Below are 22,725 nucleotides of genomic sequence, written 5' to 3' on the forward strand. Positions count from 1 at the left end.
TATTCCCAGCATCCCATATGATTCCCCAAGCACAGAGCCAGGAATCTGAGTGCTGCTGGGTGTGCCCCTCCCCCTAAATTAAGTCTTGAACCCTTTCTGCTATTTCCCAAGTTCAAGGAAAAAATTATTTTTACCTCTTGAAGGAAATCATAAATCAATTCTAATTTAAAAAAATGGATGGCATATCTTTTTGCAGCTAAGTAAATTCCCCCCACTGTGGACTGCCCCAGAACCCTATTCAAGCCACTGAACCACATTCTGGACCCTTCTTGCCTAAGTCACACACAAGATCACTTTGGTGCATGTGAAGCACCAGGGCTTGAACCTGTGGTTTTTGTTTTTGTTTTTGTTTTTTTTTTTGGTTTTTGGGCCACACCCGGTAACGCTCAGGGGTTACTCCTGGCTATGCGCTCAGAAGTTGCTCCTGGCTTGGGGGACCATATGGGACACCGGGGGATCGAACCGCGGTCCATCCAAGGCTAGCGCAGGCAAGGCAGGCTCCTTACCTTTAGCGCCACCGCCCGGCGAACCTGTGGTTTTAAGACTGCTACACAAACTAACTCTTCAAGCCACGAAGCCATCTTGCAGATTTTTCTTCTAATAACTTTGATCACACCTTTAACACAGGGGCCCATATTCCACCAGCCAGGGCTTCAATATACAAGACAAAAAATCCATTTCTGGACAATGATCTCCTTTACTTTTGCTAACAGCAAAGTCTCTCCAGCCTCTCCATTTTCTCTACAGAGAAATATAAACCTCCATGACTAGTGAAGTCAGGATTAAAGGAACAGGTTTCAGGACCCACATAGCACAGCGGTTACCTGTAAAGCAATGGTCCTGTTTCATAGCTTCACCACTAATCTGGAAAGAGATGCACAAACTAAGCCACTAACATGCAGATATACTGGTCTTTGGAATAAAAATTCTGGGGGCACCCTCAGGAGAGGGGGATGGACCAAGTCCATGCCCTGTCCAAGTCCTGGAAGCTGCACCCATGTCCCACAGCTTCACAACCATGCAAACCATGAAAACAGCCCAACTTCACTGTTTCATGACTCATCTCTGCAGAGACGCCAAGTCAATAAAAATTTCAGGTACACAAGTTTCCAGGCTGAGAACTCTGGGGTCTTCTCTGGGTGGGGGACAGGCAGCCTCCCCTTGCTTCCCCCCTTACTGGCAAGTATATGCCGAGTAAACTAAGTCAGAAGGAGTGGGCCAGATACGGGAGCACCACTGGCAATGGCTTCCCCAAGAAAAAAAGAGTAAGCCCTGAGCAATACTGGGTGTGGCCAAAGGATAAAAAAAAAATCAGACCTAAGCAGAAATAAATTTTATCTTGAATTTCATCATTTTTGAAAAACTTTATCTTACCAGTATGTAGATGACTCATGGTTCTCGACCAAGAATGAGACAAAGAAAAGAAGGAAACAGACCAAATTGATCTCATTAAAGTAGATAAAAGGTTTTTACAGAATTCAGTCAATTAATGTCATATTCTAAAGCCACTGACTCATCTCCTCTTCATGGTGTGGCATAATCTCTTCATCTTCGGCTTTGGAGAGTTACTAGCTCTATGAAGTTCACTTTTAGAGTGACTATTGTCAAGTGTGTTCTGTGAGGATTAACTGCAAATCACTGTAAGAAATCAATGTCAAAAAAAATCAATAGATAAGATCTAATATATATTTTCAAAACAAGAGTACAACATACATATTATATTTTTAAATAAGATACTATGGCGGAGGTGGCGAACAAGTTCGACACAAAGAGCCAAAATTTTAAACTGTGAGTCAGAGAGCCACACCACGCAGTGACCTGCCAAAACAGACACTCACACGAAAGCATATAATTTTAACAATAATATATTAAACACATTTTGGATTTTGCCATTTTGAGTGAGGGTAAAAATCCTGTTCGCCACCCCTATACTATGGGATTGGAATGATAATACAGCAGGTAGGGCTCTTGCCTTGCATACAGAGTCCTGGGAGCCAATATGGTCCCCTGAGCACTGCCAGGAGTGATTCATGAGTACAAAGCCAGGAATAACCTTTGAATATCACCAGGTGTGGGCCCTCCACCCAAAAAGAATAAAAAGCTAAAAGAGCTGAAAACAAGGAGAGTTAAAATAGAAGATTATATTGCGGCCGGAGCAATAGCACAGTAGTAGGGCGTTTTCCAGGAGCGATTTCTGAGCATATGGCCAGGAGTAACACCCCTGAGCATCACTGGGTGTGGCCCCAAAACAAAACAAAAATAAGATATTATAACATTCCATTATACACACAGAAATACTTTTGACTTTTGGGGCCAGAGTGATAGCACAACAGTAGGACGGTTGCCTTGCATGCAGACAATCTGAGTTCTATCTCTGGCACCCCATATGGTCCCCTGAGCCTGCCAGGAGAGATTTCTGAGCACAGAGCCAGGAGTAACCCCTGAGCGCTGCCAGATGTGACCCCTCCCCACCCAAAAAAGTAGTATTTTGACTTTTAAAACTGTATATTAAAACCAGGTGTCTATATTACTTTATTAAACAGGATATATTCTAATGTGTTCTTGCTTTATTGGCTTTTGGGGGGCCACATTATATGGGGTGCAGGGGATTGAACCTGGGTTTGCTACATGCAAGGCAAATGCTCTGTTCTTTGTACTATTACTCTGGCTCCACAGGAACATTTTCAAGATGTATTCCTATTCTATACTGTTGCATAAACACAAGAAAGTTATCTAATCTAGAGATACTGGCTTTGTTTGTCTGTTTAAAATTCCTTCCAAATACCACTTTCATAGATAATCTTGAATCCTTCGGTTAAAACAAGATTAAGAAAAGACCTTTGATGTTTTTCTCCAGGATAATATGGAATTTCAGTAATCTTTAACTTGTTGAAATAGATATGTATGTGAAATTTGTGTTTGCTGAAAGTCAACTCTTTATGAGACCATTTATGAGGATAAATGGTCTGGGACCCTAAACTACAAAGTTCAACATTGTCCAGAAATACTGAATAGCAATAAGCAGACCAATGTTGGAGAAATCAAATGCACATACTACTTACAAAACTCAAGGTCTCCATTTAAAGTTATTAGCATATGGGACTGGAGCGATAGCACAGCAGATAGGGCGTTTGCCTTTTATGTGACCAATCGATTCCCATAGCGATCCCCATAGTTATCTCAATAGCCTGTCAGAAGTGATTCCTGAGTGCAGAGCCAGGAGTAAACCCCCCCCCCCAGCACCACGAAATGTGGCCACCTATCCCACAATAAAAGTTCAAAGCATAATTTTATAGAATAGCTGAATCTTCTTCAGTAATTTAAAAAAAATTGTTTGGTTTTAGCACCACACCTGGTTGGTGGGTCAGTCTTGTGCAAGGTAAGTGCCCTACCTGGTACACTATCTCCCCAGCCCCAGGCCCTGGTATCTTTATTTAGCACTGGTTTGAACTACCAATATAACACCTTGTGACTGCCAGCAATCATGTACATTCACTCAGAGCCCAAGGGGTCAACTGTGTGTACACAGTGAGAAAATTTGATGCAATACTAATGAAGACTACTTGGAAAACTTCTTAGCTGGATCAAGTATATTTGCTTTCTGAGATCCTGCCACTGTGCAGTTTCAAAGCCACAATTCTTTCTATTTTTTTTCCGGTATGGGCTTTTGTTTGTGGGTCATACTGCCAAGTGTTGCTTGCAGATAACTCTCAGCAGGACTCAGGGGATCATGAAGTACCAGCAATCGAACCCAGGCCTCCTGCATACAAAGCAAAGCATGTGCTCCAATCCTTTGAGCTATCTCCCTGACCCAAGCCAAAAACCTTCGCCATAGCTACTTACAATGATTTCTCCCCAACTGTTTGGATTTATTCCAAAACAACACTTAAACCACTCTGGAATTTTTTTCCTCCTAGAGGCCTTCCAGCCTACTAAACATTATCCAGAGCACAAAGCCCTAGTGTTTAGTTCTACTGAAAAACCACCTTGCGTTATTAATCAGCATGGTGACAATTTTATAAACTGATTCATGATTATTGTGGCAATTAAGGTTAAACATCTCTATTTCTGCTGCTAAAATTTCAGTTCATGATGAAAAGATTCTGAGGAAGAGAAAAAAATAAAACAGAACAATCTTCACTATTCTGGACCCCAAATTAAACCAGATTTAATAACTCTCCCAAGAACTGATATAGTCGTAAAACTCTTTAATAAAGTTACAGAGGCCAGAGTGATAGCACAGTGGTAGGGCGTTTGCCTTGTACATAGCTGACCTGGAATGGACCTTGGTTTGATTCCTGGCATCCCATGTGGTCCCCCAAGCCTGCCAGGGGCAATTTCTGAGCAAAGAACCTGAGTCCCACTGGACATGGCCCAAAAACCAAAAAAAAAAAAAAAAAAAAGGAATGTAGGGCAAAGTTTGCCTTGCACACAGCCCAATCAGGACGGACCTCGGTTCGAATTCCCTGCATCCCATATGGTCCCCCAAGCCTACCAGGAACAATTTCTGAGCACAGAGCCAGAAGTAACCCCTGAGCATGGTTGGTTGTGGCCCCCAAACAAACAAACAAAAACAGAGTCCCTAGATTCAATTCCCTGCTTTTCAAAGTTCTCTGAACACTCACCAGAGGGTATGTCCCCCTCCATTTTTATAAACCAGCTTTTCTTTTATTATATTTTTTGGGCCACACAGGTGACTCTCAGGGGTTACTCCTGGCTATGCGCTCAGAAATCGATCCTGGCTTGGGGGACCATATGGGACAACGAGGGATCGAACCGTGGTCCATCCTAGGGTTGCAAGGGCAAGGCCTTATCACTTGAGCCACCACTCTGGCCCCACAAACCATCTTTTCTGAGGCAAAATAGATTGAAATCTTTGATGATGCCCTTTGGAGTGGTAGGGGGGAAACAACACACCCATTGTGCTCAGAGTTTGCACCTAGCTCTGTTTTCAGGGATTTCTCCTAGAAGAGCTCAGGAGACTATTAGTGGTGCTAGGGATCACTGCGTATAAAGCAAGCACCTTAACCCAAGGCAAGCACCTCATCCCATACTATCTCTCTTCTTTTCTTCTTTGCTTTCTTCTCTTCCTCCTCCCGCCCCCATTCCCATATCCGGCAGTACTCAGATCACTCCTGGCAAGGAACCATATGTGATGCCCAGGATCAAACCTGGGTCAGGCACATACAAAGCAAATGTCTTACACTATACCACTAGACTAGCTCTCTAGCTAGTATAGTTTTACTAAAAACTAAAGAAATTTCCTTAATCAGAGCAAAATTAGCGATAATCAAAATTGAATTGATTTAATTGATTGAAATGTAAAAATTACACACACACACACACATATGCTTGTGGTGAATTTGAAATGATTTCAAACAGATTCCAGCAAGAGGATGTAAATTTGTGCTTTTCTACTTTGTCTTTGCCAGGGGTGAAAGGGTGGTGCTGGGTCACAACCACTATGCTAGGGATCTAACCAAGCTAATCTATGTGCAAGGCAAGTGTCTTATCCCCTGTACTTTCTCTCTAGCCCTCAAGAGGATGTAGATTTAGACCGAAATCTTTAACTAAAGCTTAAATTTTAGGGTCATCCAATTTCAGAGGAATGATAAAGGTGGAGCTCTCTTAAAGAATGTGTCATCGGGAGAGGATAATTCTGAGGACTGAGTCGTAATTGAGGGTTGGAAAGAGGCTTGTTGGGAGAATGACAGGGAATAGAAGGAGTGGTTGAGAATTCAAAGATTAGGAGAATGCAGTGATGAAGCCAAGAAGGGCAATTTTAACTGTGGGAGCCATGGAAAGGGAAATTTCAAAGGAGGTGATAGTACTAGAGTATGTAGAATAATATAGTTGAGGTTAACAACTGAGGAAAAACATTTGTGTGTGTATGGAGGGAGAATGAGCTAGAATGACACCTGGCAGAGCTAGAAGTAGCTCTGTGCTCATTGGTCACTTTTGGCAATGCTTGGGGACATACATAGTATATGGTCTCCCAAGCCATTAAGGAGTGATCTCTGTGCTGGATTAAAAAGAGCAGGGTTGGGCCTGGAGAGATAGCACAGCAGTGTTTGCCTTGCAAGCAGCTGATCCAGACAAGACCTAAGGTGGTTGGTTCGAATCCCGGTGTCCCATATGGTCCCCCATGCCTGCCAGGAGCTATTTCTGAGCAGACAGCCAGGAGTAATCCCTGAGCACTGGCGGGTGTGACTCCCTCCCCACCCAAAAAATAAAGAAGAGCAGGGGTAAACCCTGAACATAGCTGGATGTGGCAAATAAATAAATAAATAAAAAGCATACCATAATTTTTTTGTAAAACAAAATAGTTTCTGTAGAACCTAGATTTGGATTGTGCTTTTTTTTTTCCTGGTCTATTTCAGAAGTTTGAGATTGACATGAGGATGGGCCTGGAGAAATAATGCAGCAGGTAGGGCACTTGCTTTGCAGGTGTCCGCCGTGGGTTTAATTTCCAGCAACCCATGAGGTCCCCCAAGGACCGCTGGGAACTGATTGGAATAACCACTGAGTGTTGCTGGGTGTGACCCCCCCCCCCATTCCTCCTCCTCCTCAAAAAAAATGGGGTCAGTTACTCCTGGCCATGTGCTCTGTTTGGAGAACTACATGAGGTGCTGGAAATCGAACTGGGATTGGCGGCGTACAAAGCCAGATGTGGCTCATTGACAGAGTACATGCCCTCTCAGATAGGAGGCCCTGAGCTATCCCTTCTCAAAACTTGTGGGAACTGAATGAGGGAAAATCATGACATCCTCATTAACCTGATTATCGAATGTGGGGCACAGGGCTAACTGGTCCAAATTTGTCAAATAAATGAACAAGAATGTTTTCTGTCTTTCCTAGTCTCCCATTATCCACTCCTATCTCCACTATTTCTAGCCTCAAGTTCACTGGATTTCATTACAAAGGCAGTACCTGCAATGACGTCCTTCAAACTTTCATTTAATCTGTATCATCCAAGATTAATGACCTTAACTATTTTACCATATTGGGTCACTCTTCTACCTAAAGACCTTTGGTGATTTTCTATTTCCCTATAAACAAATCTAGGGCCAGAAAATAAGTACACAGTCAATATTAGTTCAATCCTTAGCACTGCAGATAGTCCCCTGAGCACTGGCTAAAAGCATCCTGAGAAAAAATCAGGAGCAGCAGTCCCTGAACATTGGTGGGTTATGATCTCCACCACAATAAAATAAAATAAAATAAAATAAAATAAAATAAAATAAAATAAAATAAATAAAATAAAAAATTGCATGTGCTAACAAATCTAGGACGAACTACAGTTTGATCCCTTGGCGACTAATATGGCCCCCCAAGCTAGGAGCAATTTCTGAGTTGCATAATCAGGAGTAACCCCTGATCATCACTGGATGTGGCCCAAAAAAGCAAAACAAAAAACAAACAAACAAAAAAAGAACACTACTGAACTCAAAAAACATTACTAAGTAGGTATATAGGCAGACAGGTAATAGACTACAATTACTGGTAAATTTGACCTGAGAATCTTACAAAGAGGCAGAGAGAAAGATCATCGAATAGCCCTGCTAAATGTAGCACTAAATGTAGAATTAAACTGGACTCATTTTGAGATTCAAAATAACTTTTAAACCCTTAATATCCAAACCTGTTAAAAATTAAAAGCAATATAAAACAAAAATATCTATACTTTCCTTGTAACTTTATGAAACAATCTGTCCTCATACTGTATCTAAACTTAAAGTAAAAAAAAAAAAAAAAAAAAAAAAAGCCCAGGATAGATGAGGGGATATGACAATGACATTACTGCAAAAATTTTAAAGGATTCCATTTTTTCTTCTCCAAAGGAAACTAAATAGTACCCCAATCCTTTTGTGTCTTATCTTCAGTGTTATAGTAAATCCATTGATTTTAGGCAATTTGCCTAAAATAAAAAGAAAGGAGAAAGGATAAAAGAATGACACAATGGCATTAACTCAGAATTCGTTTTTAAATGGTACTGAGTCATGACCCCGGATATAAGTTGGAAGCAGACTGATATAACAAGGTGCTGGAGCTTAGCCAAACAGTACAGGGCCATGACAATGACAGTCTCTAATCTAATGTTTATCTTGAACATCAGCATGCAGTCTGCTAGGCCCATCCAAGGTGTTGGATTATATCTTACTTCCTCTTTGTTCCTTACCTGGGCTAGTTTTCACAAATAAGAAAAAAGAAGTTCATTAAACCAATCTGCATAAAAGTGTTCAAGAGTCGGCACTCTTCCACCTTAATAGGCTGAAGCTAGCAGGAGCCCCAGGTTCTATTCCTGGAATCACTCACACCAATAGTCAGCCCTGAGGACCTCAGCTCTGCTGGCCTCAACATGCTGGATATAAACCCATCATGCTCCTACATTCAAGCTAAAGATCCCTGGTACGGACACAAGGGGCTCTATCCAGACTGACTAGATAATTACTGAATAAGCAATCTGCATGAGAAATGGAGGAACTGACTCTAACTAAAAAAAAAAGGGGTGGGAGACTGATTAAGTACACAGATTCTACACTTAAGAGACTGGAGCTCCCCAAACAACAAGCAAAGTAATAAGAGCCCCCTCTTGAAAACAAGTTCCTGGATCTGAGCAGCCTTACCTCACATCACATCACAGGGAGAGCGGGCTGGCCATGTGCTAAGCAGTCAGTGCTGCTCCCTGCTTCAGAACTTTGTAGCTGGCAGTGTGGGGGCTGACACACTGGCACACTGCCATATGGACAGAGACTTACCCAACAAACTACCGAACCAAAGCAAAGAATGGGTATGCATACTGGGAAGGCTTTGAAAGCAATAGATTAGAGAGATGAGCAATTCCAGTAAGAAAATAAACACCAGAGGATGGGACAGAGGAAGAGAAGACTTCTTCAAAAAAGCACAAAGCAATCAAGCTCCTGACTAGTCCTGAGAGATAGCAGAACCCACCAAAGCCCCGGGAAGTGGAGCCATAAAAATTGAAGGGTGGGAGGTAGACAGGGTCAGATGACCAGATGGCAGGGAGTACCCCACAACTTCTCCTGTGTTCAGCCACCGATATTTTTGGGTGTGCTGTGGCAGCTCATTTTCCCCTAAATAACATGTTGGCTGAGAGGAAATCTTTTTAGTTCCTAAATTGCTTAGTTCCAAAATTACTTGTTTCAATCCAGTTACAGGATGTGCTGACCCTCAGACCAATGATGAAATTACACCTTAGGAACTCTCGTGTTCAAGTACTTTTGTCAGCATTGGGCACTGGAAAAAAGAAGACCTTTCTTTATCCTCATTTCAGAAGTGGGGTGTGCGTGCTAGAGAGATAGCCCAGCAGGTAAGGCATTTGCTTTAGACGCAGGTTCCATTCCCGGCACCATATATGGCCCTTCAAGCCCCACCATGTGTGAGCACTGTGCACTGAGCCAGGAGTCAAAGTACAGCCTGGTGTGGCACAGAGAAAACAAGCTGAAAAGAAAAAGTACCAGGATATAGTTGAGTAGTAGAGTGCAGTTTTCATATGTATTAGGCCCTCAGTTCAATCCCCAAATGCAAAAAATAAATGAGTGAATAAAAAATATTTTTTACTATTATTTACTATTTATTGTTAAGGATTTACTTTACTATTGTATGTCCTTATGCCTTGTTAGTCTTCCTCTGTTTACAAAAAGCCAGATAACTGCCAAATGCCAGGTTTAATTTTATCTTCTGGGCAAAACAGACAACACTGGGGGCCGGAGAGAGAGAATGGAGGTAGTGCATTTGCCTTGCATGCAAAGAAGGACGGTGGTTTGAATCCCGCATCCCATATGGTCCCCCGAGCCTGCCAGGAGCAATTTCTGATCGTAGAGCCAGGAGTAACTCCTGAGCGCTGCTGGGTGTGACCCAAAAACTAAAACAAAAAACAAAAAAGACAACACTGGATGAGGCAATTTACCTCACATGTGGCTGACCCTGGATCTGAGATCCAACACTGAGTAGTCTACTGAGCACTGCCAGGAAGGACTCAGAGTCAGGAGTAGCTCTAAGCACCACTGTGTGGGTGGCCCAACACACACAAAAAAAAGGTCTCTCAAAGTACACCACTATACAGGAGTGATTCCAGGAGTGAATCCTGAGTGGAAAGGCAGGTGTAGCCCAAAAACAAAGAAAAATTTAAAAATTTAAAAAAGGGGCTGGAGCAATAGGACAGTGGTAAGGCATTGCCTTGCATGCATCCAACACAGGACAGACCCCGGTTTGCCAGCATCCCGGCATCCCATGTGGTCCTAAGCCTGCCAGGAGTGAATTCTGAGCTCAGAGCCAGGAGTAACCCGAGTGCCGCTGCATGTGACCCAAACCCCACCCCCAAAAAAATAAAAATAAGAAAATTTAAAAAATATGAGAGGGCCAGAGTGATAGTACAATAGGTTGAGTGCTTGCCTTGCATATGGTCAACCCACATTCAATCCTCAGTACCTTTTATGTCCCTTGTGCCAGGAGTGATCCTTGAGCACACAGATCGGTGTAAGCCCTGAGTAACACCAGGTACGGCCCAAAAAAGAAAACAAAAACAGATCAAAATAAAAATTTATATTAAAAAAAAAAAAAAGAAAACAAAAACAAAACATATCAAGAAATACAAGAGCTTCTATCTATACACTTAATTTATATTTGTAAAATCAGTTTTATGATAATATTGTGAAAACTTTCTAACTATACAAAATTAACTCTTCAGAAAAGCTTAGATATTGAAAATATTTTGCACTTCCTTAATATAAGTATGATGCATTAACTATGTATTAACCACTTAGATAAATGGTACAACCTTTTCAGTATAAGAGCCTTCACCTGGGGCCCGGAGAGATAGCACAGCGGTGTTTGCCTTGCAAGCAGCTGATCCAGAACCTAAGGTGGTTGGTTCGAATCCCCGTGTCCCATATGGTCCCCTGTGCCTGCCAGGAGCTATTTCTGAGCAGACAGCCAGCAGACAGCAGCACCGCCGGGTATGTGACCCAAAAACAAAAAAAAAAAAAAGAGCCTTCACCTAATAATTTCCCCCTTGGGACTGGAGCAACAGTACAGCAGCAGGTAGAGTGCTTGACTTGTTTGCTCACAGTCAACCCAAGTTTGATTCCTGACACCTCATATGATTCCCCCAGGTCTACCGGAATGACCCCTCAATGCAGTCAGTAATAAGCCCTGAGCACCACAACGAGTGGCCTCAAAACATAAAACAGACACAAAAAAAGCATAATTTTCCCTGAAAAGTTGTCAGCTTTCCGTTATCTTTTTTAGTTCTCTGATTTTATAAAGAGCAAAAAAGATATAATCAATGCCTTCTGTTTTCTGCTGATACAATGGCTCTGGTTCTTATTCTATTCTCCAGAGGGAGAATCTGCCTTAAGTTATAAGGCCTACATAATATAAGAACTATTTTCTCCTCTTATATGAAGAATGTAGCAGTATATTCCAAATTTAGACATCATTTAGGCCAAGTAAACTAGAGAACACTTGGTAAACTGAATTCCTTTTACCCACAGAATTTATCCCTTTGCACTCTTTATAATCTCAACATACACACATTTTTTTAAATAGCCAGTAAAGACTACAAATGTTTTTGCCCTTACTCTTCAATTAAGTTCACCTAAAGTTTTCTTGAAGGAGTCTTGAAAGAATTAAAAGAATAAAAAGAATTAAAGGAACAAAAGGGGTAGGCACTGGAGCAAGAGCACAGTGGGGAGGGTATTTGCCTTACATGTAGTCAACCTAGGTTTGATTCCAGGCATCTCATATGGTTGTCCCAAGCCTACCAGAAGTGATCCTGCTGGGCAGGACTCAAAAAACCAAGAAAACTTTAAAAAACGGTATAAAACATTAGTCAGTCAGATCTCACATTTCTCTTACATAAAGGCTTTATCTGCAACAACAAAGGCAAAGGGAAGGCAAAGATCATGTGTGGGTAATTTAATAAATGATCTCTACACCATACAACATAACACTCAGGGTGTGAGCCACACTCAGTGGTGCTGGGAATTGGGGGCATCAAGGTTCCACCCAGCAGTGCCCAGGAAGCCAAGTGATGCCAGGGATTGAACCTGGGTTGGGCATATGCCAATACTGGAAACTGGGAATTCTCTGACTTCAAGGCTTAAAGTTAAACCATAAGACCTTCCTGGATACCAAAACACCTTTCTTTAAGTATGATTTCTTTTCTTTTCTTTTATCTTTTTTTTTTTTGGTTTTTGGGCCACACCCGGTGACGCTCAGGGGTTACTCCTAGCTATGCGCTCAGAAGTCGCTCCTGGCTTGGGGGACCATATGGGACGCCGGGGGATCGAACCGCGGTCCGTCCTAGGCTAGCGCAGGCAAGGCAGGCACCTTACCTCCAGGGCCACCGCCCGGCCCCTCTTTTATCTTTTTGATTTTGGGGCATACCTGCAGGTGTTGTGGGCTACTCGCCTCTGTGCTTGAGACTATACCTAGGAACATGTGCTGTGGGTGAGGGGAATCAAAGGGCCCTTTCTTACCTATCATCTTACTTCACACCATTTTTCTTACACTTTTAAATATACATCGCAAGCTGTTGATGTTGCTGTTTGTTTTGTTTTGGGGCTACACCTGGCGTTCTCAGGGGTTATTCCTTTCTCTATACTCAAAAATTACCCTAAAAGACTTGGGGGGACTATATGGGATGCTAGGGATCAAACCAGGGGTGGCCATGTGCAAGGCAAACGCCCTACCCACTGTGCTATCACTCTAGCTCCTCCCATGCTATTTTTAAAAGGTATATAAAAACATTTAAAGGATTTGTTTGATTTTTCTAGGGTACAAACAAAGAAATTCAAGTCAGTATCCATTTTCATTAAGATTCCCTCTTAGGGCCCGCAGAGATAGCACAGCGGCGTTTGCCTTGCAAGCAGCCGATCCAGGACCAAAGGTGGTTGGTTCGAATCCCGGTGTCCCATATGGTCCCCCGTGCCTGCCAGGAGCTATTTCTGAGCAGACAGCCAGGAGTAACCCCTGAGCACTGCCGGGTGTGGCCCAAAAAAACAAAACAAAAAAAAAAAAAAAAAAAAAAAAGATTCCCTCTTAAAGACTTATTTAACAGGAGCATTTGCAAGTACTTTAAATCCCAGATTGAACTGCATTTTCTAATAGCAATAATATTATTAAGACTGAATGAAAATAGATGCCTGCTTCTCCTAATTCATTGTTTTTAGATTCCAGTCCACACTTCTTTCTCCTCCACACTCTATTTTAATGCAGATACAAGGGTTAGTACTGGCACAGTTCTGAAAGCCATCATTTGAAATTCTTTCTTGAAAGTTCCAAATTTATCTAATTCAACCAAAAAAAAAATCATTTACTGACTTCTCATTTTATAAGACCATTGTTACCCTTAAGTTGAAGGAGCTATAAAAACCTTTCCAATATATTCACAGGAGTGTGGAAGATAAGATCCATCCATTAGTCAGATCAAGGAGGCATTTTCAGGCAGTTAAATGAAGAATGTCTCGATATGAACTACTAAAATAATGAAAAGTATTAGAAAGTTGCTTCTGATCTTCCCAACCATTTCCTCTACCTTATTCCCAGAGCATCGGATTTATTCTTTTCTTATGTTACTTCCTACAGTATAATTCTGTATTAAGAGTTTTTATTTTTTTTTATTTTTTTGGTTTTTGGGTCACACCTGGTGATGCTCAGGGGTTACTCCTGGCTACATGCTCAGAAATTGTTCCTTAGGGGACCATATGGGATGCCAGGGATTGAACCCAGATCTGTCCTGGGTCAGCGTGTGCAAGGCAAACACACTGCCGCTGTGCTATCACTCTGATCCCAGTATTATGAGATTTTATAAACACAATATTTTTTCTTTTTGTAGACCAGTGTTGACCCACAAAAATAGAATGTGAGCCACAAATTTTGTGTTTCCTAGCACATGCATTAAAATATCTTTAAAAAGGGCTGGAGCCCTTTGGCACTGCACGGCACCCTGAGCGCCAGCAGGCTTGACTATGAAGGTACCAGGACATTGCTCAACAACCCAACTGCTAGGACTTGAACAGTATGACACGGGTGGCACTTAGCACTGGGTCCTCAGGTCTGGGGGGCAGAGCATCACTAGTTGTTAGCCCCTTTCCAAAATGAAACACACAAAATTGGGGCCCAGGAATGGTTCTGTAGCACAAAATACCTGCCACATGGTGGAAGGTTAAAATCTGATACCTGGCTTAGCCTCATACTCCAAGTGTAAAACCAACTTAGAATTTTTTTTTAAATTTGTGGGGGTCACACCCATCACTGCTCAGGGCTTACTCCTGGCTCTGCACTCAGGGATCATTCCTGGCAGATTCGGGGGATCATATGGGGTGTCATGGATCATACCTGTTGCCACTTGCCAAGCGAGCACCTGACACACTGCACTCTCTCTAACCCCATGCTCTGCAGTTTAGACCTTGATGCTGCAACTGTCGTCCTCTTTGGCATGACAAAAGCCACGTGTGGGAACCATACCAAGGCCAAGTACGTGTGGGGTCAGGGGGGTGTGCACACTACTACCATCAGCACAACAAAGGAAAGAAACAAATAATAAAATCGGGAAACTAATTTTAAGGTATTTAACCCAAATGATCTCAATATAAAAACTAAAGTATTTTACATTCTTCCCGTACATGTCTTTGAAATCAAGTGCTGCATTTATGGGCATTTTTCTGTTGTACTTTGTTTTGTTTGGGGGCTATACCCAGGCATACTTGTGGCATTGCACTCAGGAAACCATATGTGGTGCTGTGCCAGGGATAGAATCTGGGTCAGCCGTGTGCAAGGCAAGTTCCTTACTCGCTTATACTCTCTGGCCCTTAGAACATCTTAATTCGGACTATAACTGTTTGTCTTTTTTATTTTTCTTTCCAGTTTTCAGGCCACATTTGGTGGTGCTAAGGGGTCGCTCTTGTCTTGATGCATACAGGGGACCAAATGCTGTGCCAGGGATCTGTAAGGGTTCAGCTACACAGAAGGCAGATCTTACCCCCTGGACTGTCACCCTGACAATACATGTTTTAACTGCTTAATCACTACACAGACGGGAGCTGCTGATGGCCATACTGGAAGAGTGGGGGAGGACAGAAATGATTCCACAACTGGACTCAAACCTTTGATTTCAGTTAAATTCTACCACTTCCCAGCCTGTGTTAATTAACTTCAGTCTCCTTATTGATAATAGTAAATATAAATGCCCAGAAAACATCACATCTCTGAGGACAAGATACACAGAAAATCCTCAATAATGCTATTATCTGGTCAGAGAGATGATTCAGCACGTAAGGCATTGACCCCAGTTCAATCCCCAGCATCCCATATGGTTCCCCAGAGTACCATAAGAATGATCCCTGAGTGCAAAGCCAAGATTAATCCCTGAGCACCTCTGGGTGTAGCTCTAAAAACAAAACAAAACAAAAAAATGTTTGCCATAAATGATAATGCTATTTTACAAGTTAACTGTTGATCAGGATAATTTTACTTCACCTGGATTAAAACATCCCATTTTAAGGCATTTCTCAGAAAACTAGCATAGACAGACTCAATCTGAACTCTGAAAAAAAATCTCAAAACTCTCCATTCCAATGAGTCCAGCTCTCAGAACGTCTCAAAACGTCTCCACTTTCACCCGTTTTATGATCAGCTCACAAAATTTATTCCTACAATTCTCACTGAGTCACTGTATATCAGAATAGCAGAACAAAAGACTTGTAAGAAAGAGGTAATCCAATTCTGAAATCCTCAAAACATGATCTGGGGCCAGAAAGATACTACAGGGGTTAAGGTGCTATCTTGCCTTCCGCCAAATCTGGCTCCAAAATGCACAGCACCACACAGGGTCCCCTGAGCATAGCTCGGGTCACTCCTACATCCAGAGCCTGAAATAACCCAAGCAACTTCACATGTGTCCACAAAACAAAGCAAAGTATGTGCCACTGGCAGGAAGCGTGATTTCTGGAGATGTTCATGAATATTGCATATCCTATACTTTAAAAGCTATGAGGGGCCAGAGAGGTGGCGCTAGAGGTAAGGTGTCTGCCTTGCAAGCGCTAGCCAAGGAAGGACCGCGGTTCGATCCCCCCTCCCCCATATGGTAGACAGGAGCAATTTCTGAGCACTTAGCCAGGAGTAACCCCTGAGCATCAAACGAGTGTGCCCCCCCCAAAAAAAACAAAACAAAACAAAAAGCTATGTGCTTAGTTTACTTTTATTTACTGTTACTTGGAAGGAGGGTTGAGCCCCTGAGCTCTGAGGCTCTGAGAGGAGCTAATTAAATCTTAGGGACCACATGCAAAGCCAGGGATCGAACATAGCCAACAACAAGCAAGGCAAATGCCTTACCATCAGTACCACCTATTGAGCCCTGGGTCAATGTGTATTAGAAGGACAGAGCCAAGGAGTTAATGTCAAAGGGTTGAGGCCCATGTTTGATCCCAGCAACCCTGAACACTTGAGCTGGGAACAGCCACCAGCAAACACTGATCATCAGACACAGCTCTAAATTAAAACCCTCCCACACCAAAAAAAAAAAAAAAAAGGGAATTATACTTACTATGTAACACCAAGTTACTAACATTCCCATACATAAATGTTTTTGATTACTAGCTTATTTATCAAGCCATCTATCTGCAAGCAGTGGTGGCAGACTAGGGTTCCTTGGAATGACAGGTGCGAAACAGAGATCGATAAGGCCTTGATTGTGTGGTCAGACTATTTCCACCCACAGAGTTAGCACAGGAAGAAATTCCCTAGGACTCACATGATCACCAAGTATCCTAAAACCAAACGACGTTTGAATTCACTGCTGTTTTACATTATTCTTATAATTATCCCCCTCAATGAATAAGGCATCAGGAGATGGTTACATATATAAATCCTAGAAGCTTATCAATACACACATACAGAAAACATTCAGAAAACCACTGAGACGTGGTAAGTAAAGGGAATCTTAGAAACGGTACTTAGAAATGGCCCAAACAGCTCCTTTAACACCCAAAGGAACTGACTTAGGGTGTTAAGTGAAATGCCTTGACTATAGTCACACAATTAGCTAATAGCAGTAGCAGCTCACGGTGCCTAGTTCACGCTCTGTGCTCTTCGGCAGCTTCAACACAAACAGGGAAATAAATCCCAAGCCTTACACTAATGCTAATATAATCAAGGTTAAGATAAGATGGGATTTGAAAGTCTTTTCATTAAGCAGAAATTCGGTTCAAGATGGACGGAAACTAATAATAAAATTAGCAGTGTCTGATAATGCTGATCTGTTGTCTGCCTGGGAAATCTAATTCCTCAGGGTACAGGAGGTGTTGCTGCCACAGTTCCAGGCAGTAGTAATAAAGGTTGGCTTTCTGGAGCCAGAGCCTTATGTGCGGCTGCCTTGGGCTCAATCCCCAGCATCCCATAGGTACCCCCAACTCCCTACCAGGAGTGACCCCTGAGCACTGCTAGGTATGGCTCAAAACCAAAACCTAAAAATAGGCTGGCTTCTATTCCCGTATGACCCTTCTCATTCAGGAACCCCTGGCGTTCTCCACAGTCAAACACTCATCTCAGTAGCTGCAATTATAAACGTGCAGTGAAAAGACTGTTTTCTATGAGGAAAACTGGAGGATGCTCAAGTTTGGCTCTGAAGGGTGTTTCGGGGACCATATTTTCGTCAGAATGAAACCTGAGCTTCCCACATGCAACACATGCGGGCCCCATGCAGCCCTTGAGCTATCTCCCTGGTGTGAAAATTATATTCTCTGAAATCAAAGTGAACTTCTACTGAATACTAGCTCTACACCACTTTCTACGTCACTTAGGATTTAACTTTTACTAACTCAACTGGGTCTGTTATTTGACTAAAACAAGAGATTCCGACAGATAGTACAACAGGTAAGACGCTTGCCTTGCATATGGCAGTTCAATTCCTGGCACTGCATATGGTCCCCTGAATCCTGCCCAGAGTGATCTCTGAGTGCAGAACCAGGAGCACTGCAGGGTGTGCCACACCCCCAAATATACACAGGCACGAAGGCACATACACACACACGAAATAGATTCATCTGAGAGGGTTTTAAAAGAGAAAAGAATCTTAACTAAATAAAACCAAAATGACTAAGGAAAGACTGAACTCATCTCTAAGTGCAGTTTTACTATATTTACCAGCAGTTGTGTGAGACTGGGCCATCCTGGGCAGTGCTAGAGGCTACTCTCAGTTCATGGTTCAGGGTCACTTGACATAGGAGACTACATGTGCAAGGGATCTACCCTAGCTGTCCCACATCAAAGCAGTTTTGCAGTTGTCTCTCCAGCCCCTAAATTCCAATTTAAATGTCTTGCTATAAAGTTAAAATCACTAAAGGTGACCATAAATAACCTTAAAATAAATTGGGGAGTGGAATGATGGTACAGTGGGTAAGGCATTTATCTTGAACACAACTGACCTGGGTTTGATCCCCAGCACCAGTATGGTCCTCTGAGTCTGCAGGAATAAGCCCTGAGCACTGGTAGGTATTGGCCCCGTTCCCCCCCTCCCCCAAGTAACTACAGCAAAAACTAAATATATTCTTTGCTTTTCCTAATTTTTTTTTGGTCACACCCTGCAGTGGCACTCAGGAGTTACTACTGATTCACTTTGAAGAAGCTCATGGCAGGCTAGGGGAACCAAATGAGATGCCAGATTTTGAACCAGGGTCCGTCCTGTGTTGGCCGAATGCAAGGCAAACGCCTTATTGCAGTGCTATCACTTCTGCCCCCTACTTTTCCTAAGTCTTATGTCAAGTGGCTGGAGCAGGTAGGACACCTGCCTTACATGTGGTCAACCAGGGTTCCATTCCCAGTCTGCCAGAAGTGATTCCTTCGTGCAGAGCCATGAGTAAGGCCTGAATACCACCAGGTATAGCTCTAAAAGAAACAAAATAAAACCCTAACGCCAAGTTTAAAGAGAGAATTCTTCCCCAAGCACATATCCAAAGTGGTGCATATGAGGCTGAAAAGACAGTACAGTGGGGAAAGGCATGGCGTTGCACTCAGATGGATCCCTGGCACCAGATAAAGTCCCCTGACCATTTCATAAGCACAGAGCCAGGAGTAGCAGCCCTGAGCACTACCCAGCACAACCCAAAATGAAAATGGAGCAGCATATGTCCACTTTTCTATCAACTAATTGTACTTTGTCAACAGTAAGTACAAAGTTTAACTTCCAAATATGCCTAGCTGGTTTACTGATCTAAATTATGCCCTTGAACCATGTATATCAGATGAGATGACTAATTCTCAAAGTAAATGGAACACGCTTCCTTTTATCGTTGTTAAAGGAAAGAAAAAAGGTAGTTTAAAAATAGCTCTAGTTTAAGCCAGAGAAATATAATGGGCTGAAGCCCAGGGTTTTATACCTGCCATCACAGCGCCTTTTAAGCACCACCAGGCGTGGTCAAAAACAAAATAAAACAAAATCTATAAATAAAAGTCCTGGGGCCAGAGAGATAGCATGGAAGTAAGGCATTTTTTGCCTTTCAAGCAGAAGGACGGTGGTGCGAATCCCAGCATCCCATGTGGTTCCCCTGATCCTGCCTGGAGCGATTTCTGAGCATAGAGCCAGGAGTAACCCCTGAGCTCTGCTGGGTGTGACCCCCCCCCCAAAAAAAAACCTACCTCCAGAAATATAACTTTTCATGTTACTCACTTTTCAATAACCACATAAAAATAGTGTCAGTTACTGAAACAGTATCTTTGATGAGACTTTCTTTTGGGGGGTGTGTGTATGGGTATATGTGTGAAGGGGAGGGGTGGTGGTTTGGGGGCCATACCTAGTAGTGTTGTCAAGACTGACTCATGGCTCTGTGCCCAGGGACCACTCCTTATAAGACTCAGGGTGACCATATGTGATGGCAGGGTTGGAACCCAAGTATGCCACGTGCAAGGCAAATGCTCTTGTTCAGGACCCTCCACTGAGGCTCCTAAAAGTCAAAAGAATAGGGGCTGGAGAGAGAGCACAGTGGTAAGGCATTTTTGCCTTGCATGTGGTCGACGGGGTCCCTAGGTTCCAGGGAACTTGCATGGTGTGCCCTCCCACCAAAAAAAGGAATAAAAAAAAGAAAAAAAAAAGCAGATCTGGGACTGTTTTTTCAAACCTGGTTCTTTATGTGATTAATGCAAGAAGGATATTACCTAAACTACTAAACTCAGCAGAAGTTCAACTGGTGAGATCTACATTCTTTTTTTTTTTTTTTTTTGGACCACAACCGTTTGATGCTCAGGGGTTACTCCTGGCTAAGCGCTCAGAAATCGCCCCTGGTTTGGGGGGACCAAATGGGACGCCAGGGGATCGAACCTTGGTCCGTCCTTGGCTAGTGCTTGTAAGGCAGACACCTTACCTCTAGCGCCACCTCTCTGGCCCGGAAATCTACATTCTTTATGGATTACAGATGGGCCCTACAGTTCTACATAAAGACAAGGAAGACTGCGCCAGAAGATGCACACAGAGACAGTACTCCTCCAAGGGGCCACATTCTACCATTTTCCATAATAACGTTCAGTTCCTACCACAAACCACTAATAAAGTATCTAGTCACCAACATTAGGCTCCTCCTTTGAGGGAACAACATCAATGATATATCCTCCAAGACTAAAAAAAGAAAATTGCCCCCCCCCCCAAAAAATCCAACAAAGTTAAGGGTCTTGGCTGTACCTACTAGAGGAGTTAACTGCCGAATAAAAAATAACAAGGCATTATCTGTATCTTCCAAGTCCTCAAGTTGTACATGAGAAGTCTCCAAGGCCTAGCATTCCTGGTAGTTCTAGAAACTTGCTTTCTTCACTCCACCTCCCATTTTTTCCTCTTGTGAGTTACTTTGAACACAAGTAAAGAAAATATACCACAGTGAGGGTCGCAATTTTCTACCAACCAGTGGCATTCCCATAGCGACACCTTAGACAATTCTGCTACAACTTACTCACACAAAAGCTCACCCAACAGCAGCTTCCATGCACTTGTCAACCTCTGGGCCTAATCCTATAAACCTAAATCTTCAAAATAAATCCCTCAAAAGGGGGGCACACTGCCAGGCTCCTATCTAAACTTTTGGGAATGGCTAAACGGAAGTTTTGCTCAATTAAATGTGGGGAAAGGAAGCCTCAGTCGCTTAGAAGGCAGGGCATTCAAACATCACATCCTGCCTTCACTGAGTGCAACTGTGAACATCGGGGCTCGGACATCAGGAAGCCAAACGTCTCCACGAACTTGGCCAACCATAAATACTGCATGTGTTGTCCCCGCGTGAAATGCGGCCCCAACTTTGTAGCTTCTGGAACTCTCAAAGCACTGGAACAGCTTGTTTCAGCTTGAAATAAGTGCCCAATAGATCCAAAAGTCAAGAGCGGGCTGGGGGGGGGGGGGAAGCAAGCGATCATCAACCACGCGACACCTGCAGAAATCACAGATAATCTACAAATCATAGATAATAACCCACAAAAGATGGGGGATAGGGGAGTTGCGAGACAGGCAGAACGACGGGCTTGCTCGCAGACAATATACACGTGAACACAATCCGACTTCCCCAAACAACCCCCCACCTTTGCCTTTGCTCATTCTTAACCGGCTTATAGAACGCGGAGGTTTCGCGTTGGCTTTACCCCCCCAACCCCATTTTTTGTTAAGGGGTGGGGGAGAAATGGCTACAGATAAGATCCCAGACGGAGTAATAATATAGATGCGGAGGGGGAAACAGAAGCAGATAAAAAAAAAAAAAGAGGAAACCAAGAGTGCTCGGAGCATCACACAAAAGATCCGAAAGAAAAGAGAAACCTGCTGGGAGGCCGGGGCCCATCGCAATGCGACCCGGAGATGGGGGGGCTCGGTCCCAGGCACCCCCCGCGTTGGGGAAAAGCGCGCAGGAAGAGGAGGAAGAAGGCGCGGGTGCGGTTCTCGTTTTGGGGAGCCAGGGCAGGGCAAGAGAGAGAGAGATAGAGACAGAGAGATTGAGAGATTGAAAGAGAGACAAGCAGCCGCCGTGCATGTGCGTGGAAGTGCGTGTGTGTGTGTAAGTGCGTGTGTGGGCATTTGCATGTGAATGTGCAAATGTGCGTGTGCAAATGCGCGTGTGCGTGCACCAGCTCCGGAGGCCCGGCGTGTGACAGACAGACACCCGCGGCGCCCGCAGCAGGCCCCGCGCGCGGCCCGCCCCGGCCTCACCTCCCGCACGTCCTGCAGACACTCGAGCACCGCCAGGTTGTTGCTCCAGGTGTGCCGGGGACACACGCGGGTCACGTCCTCCCTGCAGAACTCTTCCTCCGCCAGCTTCCAGCCCCCGCCGGCCCCCGCTGCGCCCCGCCGGCCCACGGGCCCACCCGCCGGGAAAGGCGGCTGGGGCGCTTGAGGACCCAGTTGCTGCTGCTGCTGGAGCGCCTGCTGCTGTTGCTGTTGCTGCTGCTGCTGCTGCTGTGGTTGCTGCTGGAGCTGCTGCTGCTGCTGCTGCTGCTGCTGCTGCTGCGAGGACTGGGGGACGTGGAGCAGCTGCTGAGCCGCCGGCCCGTCGCCTCCCCCGGGCCCTCCGAAGGACACATGGTTTCCCGCCAGGCCCGGGCCTTGGTCTTGGAGTTTCCGGGCCCCGGCCGCGGCGAGGAGCAGGAGCAGCAGCTGCAGCGCCGCCGACCAGCGGAACATCCTCCGGACACGTCCACACGCCGCCATCTTGGGTCCGCGGCGAGCTCGACGCACCC

General features: G+C 43.9%; 1 protein-coding gene across 1 annotated transcript in view; it reads right to left on the reverse strand.

Annotated features, from left to right (window-relative positions):
• The window catches only part of GLG1 (golgi glycoprotein 1), a 111,365-nt gene extending 88,640 nt beyond the window's left edge, over positions 1-22,725 (reverse strand). The window contains exon 1 of the mRNA XM_049786335.1: positions 22,199-22,725. Within this exon, the coding sequence (XP_049642292.1) occupies positions 22,199-22,696 (498 nt within the window). The 5' untranslated portion in view covers positions 22,697-22,725. The remainder of the gene's footprint in view (positions 1-22,198) is intronic.

This window comes from Suncus etruscus, chromosome 14 (assembly GCF_024139225.1).
Source record: "Suncus etruscus isolate mSunEtr1 chromosome 14, mSunEtr1.pri.cur, whole genome shotgun sequence".
NCBI classification, from domain to species: domain Eukaryota; kingdom Metazoa; phylum Chordata; class Mammalia; order Eulipotyphla; family Soricidae; genus Suncus; species Suncus etruscus.